The sequence below is a fragment of the Rhinatrema bivittatum genome, chromosome 1, assembly GCF_901001135.1.
Source record: "Rhinatrema bivittatum chromosome 1, aRhiBiv1.1, whole genome shotgun sequence".
Taxonomy (NCBI): domain Eukaryota; kingdom Metazoa; phylum Chordata; class Amphibia; order Gymnophiona; family Rhinatrematidae; genus Rhinatrema; species Rhinatrema bivittatum.
In genome coordinates, this window is record NC_042615.1 from 748,263,837 (window position 1) to 748,282,097 (window position 18,261).

Below are 18,261 nucleotides of genomic sequence, written 5' to 3' on the forward strand. Positions count from 1 at the left end.
TCACCGGCGGTTAAAAAAATCATACATGTGACACTTTGCAAAAGAGTAGGAGACCCCCCCCCCCCCCCCTTGCTGCTGGACTGCTGCCTTCATATCAAATGTTTTCGGTTCCTAGTTAAGTTTTAGGTTGCTCTGGGAGTAGGAATATGTCTAATTAAAGTCCTTTAAATGTATTATTGTATTCACTATATATCCGATAGTGGCCTGCAAGGGAATGATCAAACTCTCAATAAGATGTGGGGAATTCGTGAAGTGAAGTTCAAAGGCAGATTTTTTTTTTTTGTGTGTGAAAGTGGCACCTGCCTATAAATTAAAAAGTGATCTGGGGTGGATGGGAGAGGTATTGGAGGGTTGGGAAACAAACACACTAGCTCGTTTATAAGCTGTCTTACTGACTATTTAAAAAACAAACACACTAATATACCCCAATAGTTTACTTCTCCCCAATACTTTAAAACAATTTCCCAAGCAGAACTTACTGATTCCTTTCAGCCACCAGCAAGGGGATCCTTTCCTCTGAGTGCTCCCACTGGATTGTGGGTTACTGAGCTCTTCCTGGCGGACTTTCCCCCATGTCCATTGTGGGGGTCGTCTGCTCTGCCGGAAATACTTTGGACAGTGCTCTCTCCGCCCTTCTAATGGCAGGAGCGGTGGAACCCGTACCCCTCTGCCAACAGGGCCGAGAGTTCAGCTCAAGGTATTTTCTGATACCAAAGTGAACTGGGGGATTTCGCCCCATTCTCGATCTCAGAGCCTTGAACTAATTCCTTGAGAGGAAAAAGTTCAAAATGGTCTCTCTGGGAACCCTGATCCCATTCCTCAGAAGAGGAGACTGGCTCTACTCTCTTGATCTCAAGGATGCCTATGCCCACACTGATATCTTCACAAATCACAGGAAGTATCTTTGCTTTGTGGTGGGGCAGGCTCATTACCAATATCCAGTGCTGCCATTTGGTTTGGCCTCAGCCCCTCAGGTCTTCACCAAGTGTCTGGCAGCGGTAGTGGCACACCTCAGACATCAGGAGTACATGTGTTCCCCTACTTGGATGACTGGCTGATCAAAAGCGCCTCCCAGCAAGGAGTGCTGCGTGCCCCGAATCTGACCATGCAAGTGCTGCGATCTCTGGGGTTTGTCATCAACTACCCAAAGTCGCTCCTCTTCCCGTCTCCATGTCTGAACTTTATAGGAGCCAGACTAGACACGAGTCAGGCTAAACCATTTTTGCTTTATGATCTGGCTCTTGCCCTATCCTCACTGGAGAGTGCAATGGCGGCAGTCAGCAGGCTCCTTCTCGCCTACTGCTTTGTCTGTTGGGTCACAAGGCTGCCTCTGTCCATGTCACTCCATTGGCATGCCTTTCCATGCACAGGGCACAATGTACATTATGGTTGCAATGGTAGCAGGCACCCCTGTCCTCGGCACATGTCTCCATCATGCTACCTCTGCAGGTCTCCCTGTCCTGGTAGACCCTCTCCAATCTGGAACAGGGGATCCCGTTTCAGGCTACCCCACTTTAGGTAGTTCTTACCACAAATGCCTCTACCCACGGGTGGGGGGCCCATGTAGACAAACTGCACGATTCAGGAATCTATGCCAGATAAACTTCCTGGAGCTTCGGGCGATTCGTTATGCTCTTTGGGCATTTCGAGACCGCTTGTCCCAGAAAGCAGACCTTATTCGGATAGACAGGTAGCAATGAGGTACATCAACAAGCTGGGGAGGAATGGGGTCATTCCTCCTCTGTCAAGAGGTGGTGCAGATTTGGTCTTGGGCTCTGGTGCAGGGAGTATCTGCGCACAATGTATCTAGCTAGATCACCGAACGTGGTGGCAGATTGCCTGAGTCGTGCGTTTTATCTGCACGAGTGGTCCCTGGATCCGGCAGTGGCAGCCCAGATTTTCCATCAGTAGGGAACTCTGGATGTGGATCTCTTTGCTTCCCAGTGCAACTGCAAGGTGAGTAATTTCTGTTCCCTGTTCAAGACAGATGGACTTCCAGTGATGGATGCTTTTGGCCGTCATAGGGGCACGTGTCTCCTGTACGCTTATCCTCCTCATGAGGACTCTTGAAGCTCCAGCAAGACCGGTGGACCATGATCCTCTTGGCTCCATATTGGCCCAGGCAAGTCTGGCTTGTGCTCCTCCAAGACCTGTCCATCAGAGATCCTGTCAGTCTGGGGATTGTGCCTGATCTGATAACGCAGAATTGTGGCGGGCTGTGGCATCCGAAACTCTGACCGTTAACCTTAACAACCTGAAAGTTGAGTTCCTAGTCCTTCAGTCCCTGGATCTATCTGACAACGTGTCTCAGGTGCCTTCCAGGAAGCCTTCCACAAAGAAATCTTACCGATTGATGTGGAGAAGGTTTTCCATTTGGTGCGAGGGACATGGCTTAGATCCATTCACCTTCCCAATTCTGAGGTTCTTGGACTATTTGTGGCACCTCTCCCAGGCTGGGCTTAAAACCACTTCGGTCAGGGTCCATCTGATCTCCATCAGTGCTTACCATCAAGGTGCTACTGGCATGCCCTTCTCTGTTCAGCCCATTGTAGGTTGCTTTATGTGGGGACTGCTTCAATTGAAGCCCCCCCTCCTCCCCGTTGTGTTGGCGTGGCTCATGTGCCCTCTCTTTGAGCCTATGTGCTCCGTGATCTGAAGTTTCTCACTTGGAAAGTTCTATTCCTGGTGGCGATCGCCTCAGCTAGCAGGGTTAATGAGCTTCAGCCCTACACAACATTTTTTTCATAACCAAGTGGTCCTCCGTACGCATCCCAAGTTCCTGCCCAAGGTGGTGACCGATTTCCACCTTAATCAGTCCATTGTTCTGCCCACCTTCTTCCCGAGGCCCCATTCACACCAGAGTGAATGGGTTCTACATGTTGGATTGCAAGAGGGCCTTAGCCTTCTATTTAGAACATACAGCAGGTCACAGGTAGTTTACTCAGCTCTTCATCTCTTTAAGTAAGAATAGATCGGGAGTTGTGATGGGCAAACACTTTGTCCAATTGGCTAGCAGATTTCTATCTCCTTCTGCTATGCACAAGCTGGCCTTTAGCTGGGAGGCCGGGTCAAAGCTCATTCTGTTAGGGCTATGACGGCATCGGTGGCCCATTTATGGGTGGTTCCCATCGCCAAAATCTGCAGGGCTGCTATGTGGATTTCTCTGCGCACATTCGCATCCCACTACTTCTTGGATAAGGATGGTCAGCAAGATGATAGCTTCGGCCAGTCTGTCCTTCTCAACCTCTTCCAGGCTTAAACCCAACTCTTCCGAACTGAGGCCCTTAGTTTGGGACCAAGCTGTCTTTCCAACCTCACCGCAGTTGTTTTGGTGCCTGCTGGCACCTGTTTTTTGGTGCAGGTTGGTCATATATGTTTCCAGGAGCAGCCTGTAGCTTGGTATTCACCCATCTGTGAGGACTAGCATCCTGCTTGTCCTACGAAAAAGCAGAGTTGCTTACCTGTAACAGGTGTTCTCCTAGGATAGCAGGATGGTAGTCCTCAGGAATCCCACCCGCCTCCCCATGGAGATAGGTTCTCCTGTATTTTTGTTATTTTATTTTTTGCTGTGCATTCTGTTACGAGAGTGAAGGGGGACCCCGTGAGGACGTGTGGATAGTGGCGTGCTGGGCATTCTCAATGTGCTAGTTAAAGTTTCTAGAAACTTTGACAAAAATTTTCCATGCCGGGCTCCATCTGATGTTGCCCATCTGTGAGGACTAGCAACCCTGGCTTTTTTTGGGGAAGCTTGTGGAAGTGAGAGTAGATTTAACTGGAAGCTGTATAGTGATGGAGGCTTTTTTTTTTTTTTTTTTTTTCGTATTAGTCAATTCCTTTTCAATGCTGATAGCTGCAGACAAATAGGACAAACTTTGAGCTTCCAGATAGTCTGCTCCAAAAGCAGACTATCTGGAACTATGGACTATCTGGAACTATGGAGCACCATAGTTATTACATAGAATAATGTTTATTGTTTCAATGAGTTTCTATAGGGAACAATAATATCATTGCAAAGATGTGGAAAAATCCTTGGAAGGCTTTCTTTTGGCAATCTTATATTTTGTAAATGTTTGTTAAGGAAAGAATCATGCCGACTCTGCAATTCTAAGATGCCAGCGCAATTACTGTTTTTAGGGGAGCCAGTTAAATACTGTGTTTCAATAAAAGGAGTCACCGTGTTGAAATAAAAAAAATTCTGAGAGATAAAGCTTTGACCAAGTAGTTTTGTGTGCGCTTTTGGTGTTAACAATTACTTGTGCAGAGTGCACTTGTGCTCCAGGGCTTTCTTGGACCATCTGTAAAGGAGAGCCATACTCTAACTTTTTGTAATTTCTGCTTTTGAGCACAGTTTTCTGATTTTCTAGGTTCTCTCTCCCATCACACTCCTCACTTTATGCCCCCCACTCTCACCTCGCAACACAACCATCCCAATCCTGGGTCCTTGCTCCCTTTCCAAATACCCCAGTTCTGTACCCTTTTTTTTCCTGATCTCTTCACTCTTAACCAGTATAGGCAAGGCGGAGAGAAACTATCATTTGTGAGCCCCTTGACTATAGCATAGTTTTTTCTACTTGCAGCATTGCTGTGAGCTGCCCTCTGCCAGCATCTGAAGGCCTGGTGAAAATTCAAAGGTCCATAGAGCACTGCATCATTCAAACTCCAACTGCATTCTAATCTAGAACATATAGTAACATAGTGAAACAAGTGATTAAAACTTAAATTTTGCTATAGTTTGTGGCTGTATTCTCTGTAAATATAAAAAAAAATGTTTATGCTGAGTTGCTAGACAATGACAGAGCTCAAAAAGGGTGTGAATGTTACATTGAGGCAGTTAAAGTTCTGGGCTAAAACGGAGCAGATAACCTGTTATAAAGAAATAAACCCTTTTTGTTGAAAAAAAAAATTAGTATTGAGATGCCTTACTTCACTTTAGTTTGCCAAGAGATATTTATGTAGCAAACAATAATAACATTAGAAAGTTGGGCACTGCTAGAGAGTGTTCACCACAGCTACAAGATTCCAATGTTGTCATGGTAACTGCGCCTGCCTGGAGAAGAGTTTAGTGACAGAGAGGAATTGAAACATTGTGGAAAATCCCCAAGGAAAACCCCTTTGAGATTCTGTGCAGGCTGTACAATTGGCTTTGTATATTTTTGCCAATCTAATTTCAAATGCAAAACAGTAAAATTTGTAATCACTAGTGATTGGTAAATGGCAATAGATATTCTGCCTCCAATTTATTATCAGTTCTGATAAATAGGTTACAATCAAGGACCAAACCCAAAGATCTCTGAGGGTCGCAGATGAAATTAACACTTTAAATATGATCCAGAAACATTGATGATAAGCTTTCAATGAATCAGCAATAATTATTTTAATATTCATTAAATTCCTGGAATTTATTCTTAAAACTAATACCTAGGCATAAGCTTGCATTTTTATCTACATGCTCGAATAGTCAATTTAACCAGGAAACAACCTACTTCTATATAAGGTAAATCTTTAGCCTCTAAAGAAATATATATTATTTAAACCTTAGCATGCAATAGCTATATGTCATCCTTGGTTCTCTGACCTTTAGCAGTTTCAGCAGCCATTTTATCTTAATTCTACAGCGTGGTCTCAAATCTTTAAGACAGATGTCAGCTTAACTAAAGGGAAGCCAAGCCTGGATTCCATATATTTGCAACAATATATATGAAAGAAATTAAAACAACAACAAAAAAAAAAAACCCAACAAAAAACCTGGTTCCTGAAAGGTAAGGGTAGCATTAGATAATTTATATTGGGCAGATTCACAGGAAATTAATTTTCAGCCTTTTTCAGATTTTGAGTGAAAGTGATTGAGAGAAAATAAATTAAAGGGATATTGGTTTAAAGAACTTGTACAACAATGCCTCTAAATCTAAAAAATTAAACTGACTTTGGAATATTGATAGAGAGTTAGCTACCTTCCTATGTAAGTGACAGAGGGATTGGGACCAAGTGTTTTAAGTCTGACTGAATAAAGCTCAGGACAGGGAATTTGGAAGCATCCCTTTCCCTTGAAAGAGTCTTAAGACACTCAGTGGACAAAATCCCATTGCTTGGGCCAATGCAATAAAGTGCGCTCAGCCTAGTACATGAGCGCCCATTTTTAGCACGTGTCTTACTGCATCGGCCCCTCTAAGTTAGCAGAACTCGCGGTAGCCAGTGGAATTCTCAGAAACCGTCTGTCAGTGGCAGAAGCAGCAACAATGAGAGAATTATAACAGAGAGAGGGAGAATTAGAGACGAGAAATAAAAAGAATGTGTAAAATTAAAAAAAAAAAAAAAGTGGGATTAGGCAAAAAAAATACAAAGAGAAAATAATTTTGACCCAAGTCTCAATGTAAGAAAAAGAAAAGAAACAACCATAAAAGAGGTTGATATTAATATTGGGACCCAGATAGGGACCCTTAAATAAAATTAAACACTTAGTAAGGCTCACAAAATAATTTAGGATCCTGAAATGATTTGGGTAGTTTCTGGAAGATGGGCATGAGAGTGTATTCAAATTTTTTTTTTTGTTCTGTTCTGTTTGTCAGGTTAGTAGGAAAAAAAGCAGAATCCAGAAGTAAAACTGGAAAGAGACACTGAAGACAACTCTGGTGCCCAGCACAAGCAAGATATTTTTTTTTATCGAAGATAAAGATGTGTACACACAAACAGGCCGATACTGTAAGAATCGCAGGAGAGCGGGTGCTCCATATTGAGTGCCCACGCTCTCAATGCGAGCCCAGCCATCTCTCCTGGGCACGCGATTCTGTATTTAAATGAGGGGTCGTGCTAATAAGGAGGCGGTAGGGACAACAGCGCATCCCTAGCACCTCCTTATTAGCGTAGAGATGGCTGTCAGCGGGTTCCAACAACCGGTGCTCAATTTTACCGGTGTCCGTTTCTGAACCTGCTGACAGCCACGGATTAGGAAAACAGATGCTGGTAAAATTGAGCATCCGTTTTCTAACCTGCTGACTGGTGGGCAGATTTTTTTTTAAATCTTTATTTATTAAGTAATTAATTAACTATTTCCTAGCATATAGCCAGATGAACTCAGGACCAGTGGGTTATGTGCTCTTCTGCTAGCGGATGGGATACGGAGTCAGATGAACACCTAGACAATAATAACATACTGTACCCGTCACAACACGGCTTCCGAAGACAATACAGCACTGAGACATTACTCCTCTCTCTAACAGACAACATACTAAGAGGTTTTGATAACAGTAAACATTACATCCTTATAATGCTCGACTTATCTGCAGCCTTTGATACAGTAAACCACAGAATACTACTAAAAAGACTTGAAGAAATTGGATTATGTGACAAAACAATAAACTGGTTCAGATCCTACCTATCACTCCAATATCCAATTCGTCTGCCCATAGGTCAGTCTCATAACACAGACTCACTGATATGCTCAGGTACTTGTAGCTCTTCACGACAACCTTTCCCACGTAAATCTTACCATTCAAAATGGGCAGGTTTTACCACATGTTGTGCACAAAAAAGGTATTAGCCCCTTTTTTCCTCCAGCACTCCATCTCTCTTAGGCTATCTAGGGTACCCCTCGGATTCTGGTCCACAGACATCCTCCGCATGGGTACACCTCAGTTCCATTTCAGCGTACCACCTGGGAGTAGGGGATGCCTGATTAACAGCTTAATCCCTTATGAGTCGGCTTATCATGGGTTCTCTACAGATTAAGCCTCCTCTATGATCACTGGTTACGGAATGGGACCTACATGTAGTGCTTACAAAACTCATACGTTCGCCATTCGAGCCTTTGCATTCTTATAACTTTAAAATTCTAACATGGAAAATTCTTTCCCTCGTAGCCATCATTTCTGCTAAAAGGGTCAGTGAGTTGCAAGCCCTTGTTGCATACTCACCCGACCCTAGGTTCCTCCGTGACCGAGTGGTCCTCCGTACTCACTGTAATATTCTTTATAAGGTAGACGCAGCCTCTCACCTTACTCAGAATATACTCTGCCCGCTTTTTCCCAAGGCCTCTCTCTCACCAGGGCGAGAGGGTTTTCCACACCTTGGACTATAAGCATGCACTTGCATTCTATCTAGACCGCACTGCACTCCATAGGAAATACACCCAACTCTCTCCTTCTTTGACAAAGACAAGCTGCGAGTTCCAGTGGGCAAACAAACTCTCTCCAACTGACTAGCAGACTATCGAATTCTGCTATGAGGCAGCAGGCCTTCCTCTCTAGGGGTGAGTGCAGGCACATTCTGTAACGGCCATGACAACATCGGTACCACACTATTGTTCAGTACCAATTGCCGACATTTCCTGGGCTGCGACATATAGTTCTCTTCACACAAGTTAAACCAGTTTGTTCCCACTTTGCCCAGTTACAGGATAGGACTTCCTAACCGCCCTGGCTACCTAACTAACCTCTCTTTTACCCTACCTGCCTCAGTCCTTAAAACCCCATTGATTAGCCTAGCTTTTTTGTTTTATAACTTACATGCCATCTATAGCAGAAGTAAATTTACGCAGTAGGGGACCCCGCTGCATGCTTGTGAGTGTAAATACTTATGCGCTATTTTCCATTTAAATCCTGGAATGCCCAGACCATGCCCATGCCCTGCCCCTTTTTTGGACTTTTCTTTTGTGTGCATACTGGGAGATACACACGTCCATGGACGCTTCTTAAATAACGCGTGCTGCACACCAGCCTGAGACACCCTTATATCTCTTGATTTGGTGCATGTAGGGCTTTAAAATCTACCCCCTTAGATTTCTTATGAATTTAGGGACTTTGAAAAAAATCCATCTATAAACATTTCTCCTCCCCACCACTGGGAGACTATTTCATGCATCCATCACCCTCTCTGTAAAGAAATGTCAGTCTAGTTCCTGTCACTCTCAAATACTGACCACTTGTTCTAGAACTTCCTTTTCACTTTTTTACTTTTGCTGCTTGTGCTTTATTGATCCCTTTTCAGGTATTTGAATATCTCATTATACCCTCTCTCCTCTTGGATATTTCTATATATGGTCCTATGAATGTTAAAAAGTGCTTTAGTCAAATTTTAAGTATAAATTCAATAGCTGTTACATGGACCTGACCTCTATGATTCCTGTGTATAGTATTTAAGTCCTAAAGAAAAAACAAGAAATGATAGCTATATAGATTTTTTTTCCCTATTGCATTGTGGCGTCTTCCTCAAACTTGTGATATAATCCGTACTGTGACTTTTTGAGACATCGTTTGAAAGTAACAGAAAACAGCAGAAGTTTAAAAAAAATTATATTTTTTGTAGGGCATTATATGTACAAAGCATATATAAACCCTTTTTGCCTTCTACTGTTTCTTACTTTTTTTGTGGTATTAGTGGTTGTTTTTTATTTTAGATAATTTTGAAAGTGTCGTACCGTACAATGCTCTCACACCAAGAAGTGGTTGTTTCAAAATGTCTCAACTGTTGTATTTTATTTTAAATGTTTTTAAAATATTTAGACTATTTTCAACTTGCTAGTATGATGAAGATCACTAAAATACTGTGAAGATTGTCATTTGAGAAGAGTACCTCCATGTTTTTAACTAGATTGTTACCTTTGCTTTGATTCATTGTTAGGGGCCCTGCCTCCTAGTTGATTTGATATTTTTATGTAATGGTGTAAAATTGTATTTTTTTTTTTTACAATATGAGAGAACTACAGTGATGTATCTTATTTTAATTATAGGACAAATCTATTGTGTGGAAGCTGAATTTTCTCCCAGCTTGATGTTATCATCTTAACCAAGAAAAGAATGTGGCATAAGCTCTACTTCCTGTTCCTCCTTGCTACAGTTCTTTCTTGCTTGCTAAACTGTCTACACTGCCAAGAGAGAGGTGGGTACACACTGACGGTGTTTGCTAGTGTATTCCTGTATGTTCACCACCAAATCCCCAGCGACTTAACTGGGTCTTTTTATGATCTCAGCTCGATGCAGTCTTCCGTTGGCTTCAAAGTTTTGACTGAGAGACTGCAAGATGTTTTTTTTTTTCTGTGCTAAAGAAATGATCTGCAGGTTATAACACTCCTTAAATACAATGCCATCTTGTAAATCATTTATATTATATCAAAATGATGGTATACCTGGTTTCTCCTCTAAATACCTTATTCAAGCTGTCATACTGCAGAAAGATATATAATTTTGTAGGACCACTACTCATAGGGTCAAGGTATTTTACCAGACTCTCTTTATGGTCTCAGGTCCATTTTACTTTATATATATATTTTTGTAATTTTTTCATTATATCATAAATCTTTTCTTTCCACCAAACTGATGAGAGCTCCCAAAATTCAAATAGATGTAAATACTGCAAATCAAAGTCAGATGATCACAATGTCACTTTTTTCAGTCTAAATGCAAAGAACTTCAGCAGTGATACTCATCTGCACAGCCCAACACGATCGCGTTTCGGACCCCCACTCTTAAGGTCCTGCTTCAGGGGAAAAGGCTTCCACGCTTCTTCCGTGACGCTCCCAGGGCAATCATCAGAGAAACATTTCCAATCTCCAACAGCTATATTGATCCAATAATGTAGATGCGGTCCCGACTTGCTCGCCTTTCATTTATATTAAACATTTTCCTACCAATTCTGTTACTGGCCCATATTTACAGTTACATTTCTGCTCCAGAGTCTGATGTTCTATGAAATTTTATTCCATTTAACCCTGCCTTCCCTCCTTCTCCTGCAATAAAATGCTGCCATTACATTTAACTTATACTATATTTTGTGGAGAAAATTCATCCAGTTTCACCTTAATATAAACCCACAATAATAACTGAATGTTATATATTTCTAGGTAATGTTGTTGCCCTACTCAAACTTACTTGTAAAATTTATTATGAGAATGGGTGGTAGTTTCATAGCTTTTATTAGGCACTCTCCATGATGCCTTCCTTAAGTTAATCATCAACTACCCCTCAGCCTCCATTTTTTTATTAGAACAAATCTTTTAATATTTTAAGTATGGCTTCAACATTAGCCCATTACTCATAAATTGTGTCTTATTTTTCTTTTTTCTTTCTCTCTTTTTTTTTTAAAGTTTTTCGTGTGCGCCAACACCTCTTAGATTTCTCACCGTCAGTGTAGTCCAAACAGTTACTTATATTATTTTGGCTTTTTACATCTAGCTTTCGCTTTGAAAGTACCCAAAGATAATATGTCTATGTTCTTATTTTAAAGTTACTTAGCTTTGAAAAATCTCCGGTCATTACGATGTATCACTCTGTCCCCAAAAGTGTTGTAACAGTGTTCCGACTTGTACAAGTTTCGGCATGGACTGTCTTCTTCAGGAAACCTTTTTATTTTATTTGCTTGAAACACTGGCTTGCAACTGAAATTGCTCTCTTAGACGGTGCTCACACTGAGCCTCCTGATGCTGACCGACGGTTTTTCTCTATTAAACACTTCCTGTTTCCTTTAAAAAGACCCCATGGAATACCAGTGCTACCAATCAGAGGGCTCTATACTAAAGACATCCAATCCAATTGTTAAGTCCAGAGGGCTTTTCTGTCCGTAATTTAAAGATCCATGCTTGTTCACGATGATTTAATAATGCTGCACTGGTTTTTTTGTCTTCAAAGCTGTCAATCACTGTCCACTTTAGTTGATCAAATGTGTGGTTTTTTTCCACACAATGTTGTACTATTGGAGCTGTTACTGTGGCAGTGTTGAACCTGGATCGGTGTTCCATGATACAGGCTTTTATAGCTCTACTGGTCCGTCCCACATAGACCTTTAAAACAGGGACATGTTATAGCATATATAACTGATGTAGTAGTACAATCCGTGTCATTGTGCCTATGCACTATGTAACCTGTTGTTGGATGGACCCATGTAGTGCCTTCAATGGTGGTAGCACACACCATGCATTTTCCATATTTCTTATGTTGTCCCTTCCTATACATTTTACGTGCTTCACTGTGCATGCACAACTTTATCTCTGATATTACGTCCCCTCTTAGTTGTTATTAATGGTTCTTCTGCCAAGGATTCATGTAATGCTACTATATGCCAATGTCTCTTAATAGATTGTCTGATCGCTGAAGTGGATGTACTTTGTGGGAGGACACATACCAATCTATTTAATTCTTTATTAGGCTTGTATTGCAATAGCACTTCTCTATTGAAGGTCCCTGATTATGAATTAGAGTTCCCACCATCAACTCTTAATTTCACCCTGTGAGTATTCCTGATGCAAGCTAGGTAGATGCAAATCAGGCTAGTAAACAGTTACTGCTAAGCTTGTAGAGAGTTCAAGATTTACATGTATTGATCACTCATGAACTTGTTAGCCCACCATTTTAGCATACTACTTTTTCTAGCAAAGATGGGAAGGCAAGGATGTATGGACACACCATTAGACCAGACTGACTTGCTTCTGTCATGTGACACAGAATAAGATTTTTTTTTTTTGTTCTACAATACATGAACTTATCTACAAGCATCTGGATAATAAAATATATTAATTTTGCTTTTATGTGGTGACTTACAACAAAAGATTTGAATACATTTAAAAAACTATTAAAACTAGTCATTAAACTGAAAGTTATATCATGGCATGTAGTGAAGGAAATAAGGATGGAAGTTGAAAGCTTCTGTTCTACTATGATATTGCATCTACTCGCTGATAATGCTGACTTGGTAAAAAAAGTTGAAGAAATCCAGTCCTTGTAGTTCTTTCTCCCTCAGTCCTTCCTTTTTCCAAGGACAAGAAGGATGGTAGTTCTCACAACACATGCTCCATCTGATGATGTCACCCGGCACGGAAAACATTTGTCAAAGTTTCTAGAAACTTTGCAGGCACACTGAGCATGCCCAGCATGTCCCTAACCAAGCATCTATGCGGGGTCCTTCTTCAGTCTCTTCTTTTCCGCAGAGCTATAACCTCGCGGTTTTTTGGAGCTTACGTTTCTTTTAGCCTTTTGGCTAGTTTTAAGTGTTCTTTCAACCTCTCATCGCGTAGGGTCCCTTGCTCTTCCTGGTGCAGTGAGTGGGTAAGTCCTTCATGTCTTCATACGGTCGATTTCCAATGACTTTTCCTTTCTGTGACCGCCGGCCATTGACTGCATGCCACACTTTTTTCCCCATGGCATCAACTGGCTTCCACTGATGCCCCAGTGCCACCAGACTATGTCCATCATAGACCTCCATGAGGTCTGTATCCTTTGCCTGGGAGCTTCTCCACGATGTTCGCATCTGCGATCTCTGTGCCCAGATGACCCCCCAAGAGTCGTTGGGCCGCCTTGACAAAAATGGAGAAATTTGCGGGTCCAAGCTGTCAGATCAACCTGCTAGAGTTAAGAACAATAAAGAATGCAATTTACACCTTTACCGCCTCCACTTCAGGGAAAGAGAGTGATGATACACCCGGACAACCAAGTAGCCATGTTTTATATAACAAGGAAGGGTGTCCAGTTCCAGGATGCTGGTCAAGGAAGTGGTACAGATTCTGGAATGAGCAGAAATGCACTCCACATAACTACAGGAACTACCTCCTGGAGTAGTGAACATGGAAGTGGGCAGGCTTAGCAGGATCTCTCATCCCATGAGTGGGCTCTACATCAGAACGTGGTGAACGGTTTTTTCAGGGCATGGGGCACCCCTTGCATGGACCTGTTCATGACAGAAAACAATATAAAACTGCTAAGATTTTTGCTCCATGTACCCAAACTCTGACAGATTCTCGCAGGATGCATTCCTCATTCCCTGGGTAGGTGACCTCTTTTATGCATATCCCCTGATACCACTAATAGGCTGAGCAATTCAGAAATGCATCGCAGAGAAAGCAGATCTCATCTTCATAGCTCCAGCTTGGCCAGGCAACCATAGTACGCCTATCTATTTCAACTTTCTGTTCATCCAGTAATTTCTCTGGCAGTAGCCGCAGGCCTACTATATCTGAGGAAGGAGGAACTCTGCTACACCCTATGTATTCTGCCCTGCATCTGTCGGCCTGGAGATTGAGAGGAAGTATTAAGCCACGTTCCTTTATCATCAGGTATACGGGACATTCTAGTTTCTCACAGGACAAGCAGGATGGTAGTCCTCACATATGGTGACATCACAGGATGGAGCCCAATCACGGAACACTTTTGTCAAAGTTTTCTAGAACTTTGACTGGCACCTACTGGGCATGCCCAGCAATGCACCAACCCTGCATCCAGCAGGGGTCCCCCTTCAGTCTTCTTTTTCCGTGCAGCAGTAGTCACGCGGGTTAAGGAGCTCTTCAGAGATTCCTGACAGGAATTTTTCCTCACGAACTTTCTTAAAATTTTCAAAAATTTCTACCTCACAAGGGTCCCTTATCGATATCTTTACTCAGCGGTCGAACGGTAAGTTTTTTACCCGTTTGCAGTCGATTCCCATCGAGTTTTCCCCTCGCAGCCTACCTGCCATCGACCGCACCGCGCCTAAATTTTGTCGAGGCCATGGCATCGTGTTTCCGTCCGTGCCCCGACTGCACTCGAACACTGTCCATCTCAGACCCTCACACAGTCTGTGTGATGAGCTTGGGGTCCGGCCATGATGTCCTTACTTGCTCCAAATGTGCCCAAATGACACCAAAGTGTCGCAAGGCTCAGCTCGATAAGATGGGACTTCTCTTTTGGCCAAAAACCCCAACTCCATCGATAACTTCGACGTCGTCTGAACCAGGGCAATCTACATTGCGCCAGCACCGGGAATCCGCTGTTATCCGACCGGCCTCGACAACTCCACAAGTGTCGCACCCCCCCCCCCCCCCCCACCGAGGTGAACATCAAGAAAAACATAGACAACCATCATCGTAAAGCTCAGGCCACCGATACGGGTAAGCCCTCGGCATCGACGTAGCCTGAGCCACAGACAAAGAAGTCCCGTACAGAAAAGGCCTCGTCTGGACAGGTGCCGGGATCCGCGATTCCACCTTCACCGGTGGACCCTCCGGCTACGCCAGTGCTGCCTCCTACTCCCGGAACCAGGTATCCAAGCCCCAGGTTTCCATGAGGAATTGGATCGGATGATCCAAGAGGCCATCAGTAAAGCATTCCAAGGCTTCCAGCCTCCATAGATGCCAGTGCCAGTTCCTCCTCCGGCCACCAACCCGATACCCATGGCACTTGCACCACTATTGGCACTCAGTTACTTCCTTCTGAAGAACATTTGGGAGCGGGTGATGACCCTTATGATCCTTGGAACGATGATTCGTCCCAAGATTCTGATGATCTACCTTCCCAGCCCTCTCCTCTTGATGAAAGGAAGCGTTTTCTGCCAGAGGACCTGTCCTTCATTAATTTTGTGAAGGAGATGTCTGAAACGTCCCATTTCAGCTTCAGACGGAAGAGGACTAGACATCAGATGCTGGAGCTTCTGTAATTTCTTGATGCTCCAAAGGAATCATGTCCATCCCTATTCATGACAAAGCTCTGTATTGTTTGAGAGAAGCTTTGCCCCATGCTGCCTAGAGGACGCCACCCCCAGGCTGTATTGCTAATTCATCCTGCTATCTACAGAAAACACAGTTATCGGTAAGCAAACTTGCTTTTATAATGTGTGGGTTATAAAATACTATTGTAGATCTATACGCGACCTCTATATGTGTATGTATCCGCAGTTAGGTTCTCTACATTGTTGTTCTGTCTACAGCAGCATGCAGAAGTGTTCTCAAGATGGCTTTCTGGTCTGCAGTAATTTAGAATTTTGTGTAGGCTCCTGTACATAGGCAAACATTCAAACTATTTCAGGACTTCCCAAACCTGTTCTGGGGACCCCTCGCAGCCAGTTGGACGTTTAGGACATCCACAGTGAAATATGCATGAGATAAATCTGCATACATTGGAGATCTAATGTATGCACATTTATTGCATGCATATTCATTGTGGAAGTCCTCAAAACCCAATTGACATGAAAATCTCCCAGGACAGGTTTGGGAGACCCTGTACAGTTTTCAAGGCCCCTAGTTTCCTGATATTCTGTGGTACCTGCTGTAGAATCTCTCTTTCTAAAGAATCATGGGAAATGGCCCAAACTCCTGTCTACTTCAGCTTTGTTACTTGCCTAATATATTCCAGTGTGAGTTGCTTTCTACTCTACTGCCACCACCAACCTAGTTGAGCAAGCAGTGGCACAGCTGTGTTTCCTGAGTGAATTATAGAGCACCTCATCTAATTCTAAGCTCTGGGAAACAATCAGGAATTGGGGTTTAGTGCTAGCACTATGCTGTTTGCACAGGAATTGCAGATCTGAGTGGAGCAGGCACAGTCATTGGGTTGGGGGAAGAAGGGAATGAAGAAGAGAAACCAACTAAAGGATAACAGATGGAGACCAGAGTAAGGAAAGCATGCCAGAGGGATAAGGCAGGAACTGAATAATTTATAAACATAATATGTAATATACCGCTTTGGACAACAATTTTGTATAGAGTTGGAAGCAGTTACAAAGTTTTTAAATAAATAAATACCTAAACATAGCATAAATACATTAATGAATAATACAGAATAAGCGTAATACCCAATATTTAGGCAAAGCATAAAGATATAGCTAGGTATGAGGTGGTAGTTAGGTGTACTAGGACGGCCATGGAGATGTTCTGATGTGTGGGCATAAAGATAAGGCTGGTGTTGTTGGCAGAGGGGTAGACCTTGCAAAAGACAGCCATTTTTCCTTATGGCCGAATGATTGGATGAGAATGGACAAAGGAGCAAGAGGTGAGCAAGGCAAAGCAAAGAGAATGAAAACTAATCTGTTTGTTTTTTATTTGGGGGGAAAAGTTTAATAATTAAAAAAATAAGTAAAAATGGCTTAGCCGCAGAGAAAAGACAGATTGTTTTATTTTACCTGACTTGTGCTAACTCAGGTAGCTACAAAACTTGGTTGATAGTTTCATGGCTCAACTGTCATGCTCAGTGAACTGGATTTTGTAGTCAAGGCAGCCAATCATATGGATTGCCTAAAAAGTTTGTCAGCTGATCTACCTGTAAAATACAATTTAGTGCAATATTCTTTATTCCTGTCTTAACTGCAAACTACAGTCCACATGTAATAATGTGTAGTCTTCGGCTGTCTTGACTACAAAACCGGCTCAATTACTAGCTGACTTAACTAAAGAAATTGATTTTTGACATGACTTAACTATGAAGCTTATTTATTGGTTAAAAGACGTAATTGAGAGGTAGCCTATAGCTAAAATGAAGAGACAGCATTCCCTTCTTGTCTGGTTTATTGCTGTTCTGGTTTCAGATGAGAGGTCCAGAAGTCAAACATTTGGGCAGTATAGTTCTGCTTTCTTTGTTTAAATCTGGTAAATTGAAGATGTACAACAGGCTAGGAGCCGGAGGATTAGTGGCATAGAATATGTCAGCAGATCAGGAACTTTTTAGATGCCCGTCTAGTCTGTGGTTTCATTCCTGGTGTAATGCCATAGATCCCAGTTGATCCAACTTTCCCTTCACTTCTTTGAAACTAGAGAAACTCTATGGCTATCCCATGTTTTCTTGAATTTCATTCCTATTTTTGTTTCTATTACCTCTGCTGGGAGGCCATTCCATAGATCTGCTACCCTTTCTGAGAATAAATATTTTCTATTACTGCCCCTGAATCTCTCTGTGGAACCTCATGTCGTGACCTTCTTCTAAGGAATTCTTTCCTCTGAAAAACATTTGGTGCTTGAGGATTATTTATACCTTTTCAGATATATTAACACCATTCCTCATCATTGAGTTAAACATATAGATGTCCATATTAAGCCACTGTTGGCCATTTTCAAAGCAGCATTGAAAAATTCATATTTGAAACATATTTCCCTTTTTATTGATAGGAATATGGTTACCCCTCATCTTAAAGTAGTACTTATAGCTTCTGTGAGCTACCCATGTGCTGCAAACTAAATGCAAAGCTTTTCCAGGATGTCCATGGATTCTGTCACTAGACAATAAGAAATTTCCTAAACAGCTTTCTGTTGTAGAAGGGCAAAAATTCAATTTAAGCATGGAAGCCAAAACGTCTTCAAAAAGTAATATGGAGCTTATACTTAATTTTACTCTTACAGACAAGTTCCTGCACAGTTTTGCAGAAGATTTTGCTTCATAAGTCTTTTTTTTTTTTTTTTTTTTTAGTGTTTTCCTCTCTCCTGAAGTTGCAGGACAAAAGAATATAATTTCATGACTGCAGGCTTTTTTTTTTTTCTCACACTGTTGTTCCGTTTTACTCAAAATGAGCTCTAAAAACAAAAAGGAAAGAAGGCTTTAT

General features: G+C 42.2%; 1 protein-coding gene across 5 annotated transcripts in view; it reads left to right on the top strand.

The window, feature by feature from the left end:
- The window catches only part of LIFR (LIF receptor subunit alpha), a 358,981-nt gene that overhangs the window by 172,135 nt on the left and 168,585 nt on the right, over nt 1-18,261 (top strand). For all 5 annotated transcript variants that reach the window (XM_029578437.1, XM_029578428.1, XM_029578458.1 and 2 more), the window contains exon 2: nt 9,725-9,873. In XM_029578437.1, the coding sequence (XP_029434297.1) occupies nt 9,792-9,873 (82 nt within the window). In that variant the 5' untranslated portion in view covers nt 9,725-9,791. The remainder of the gene's footprint in view (nt 1-9,724; nt 9,874-18,261) is intronic.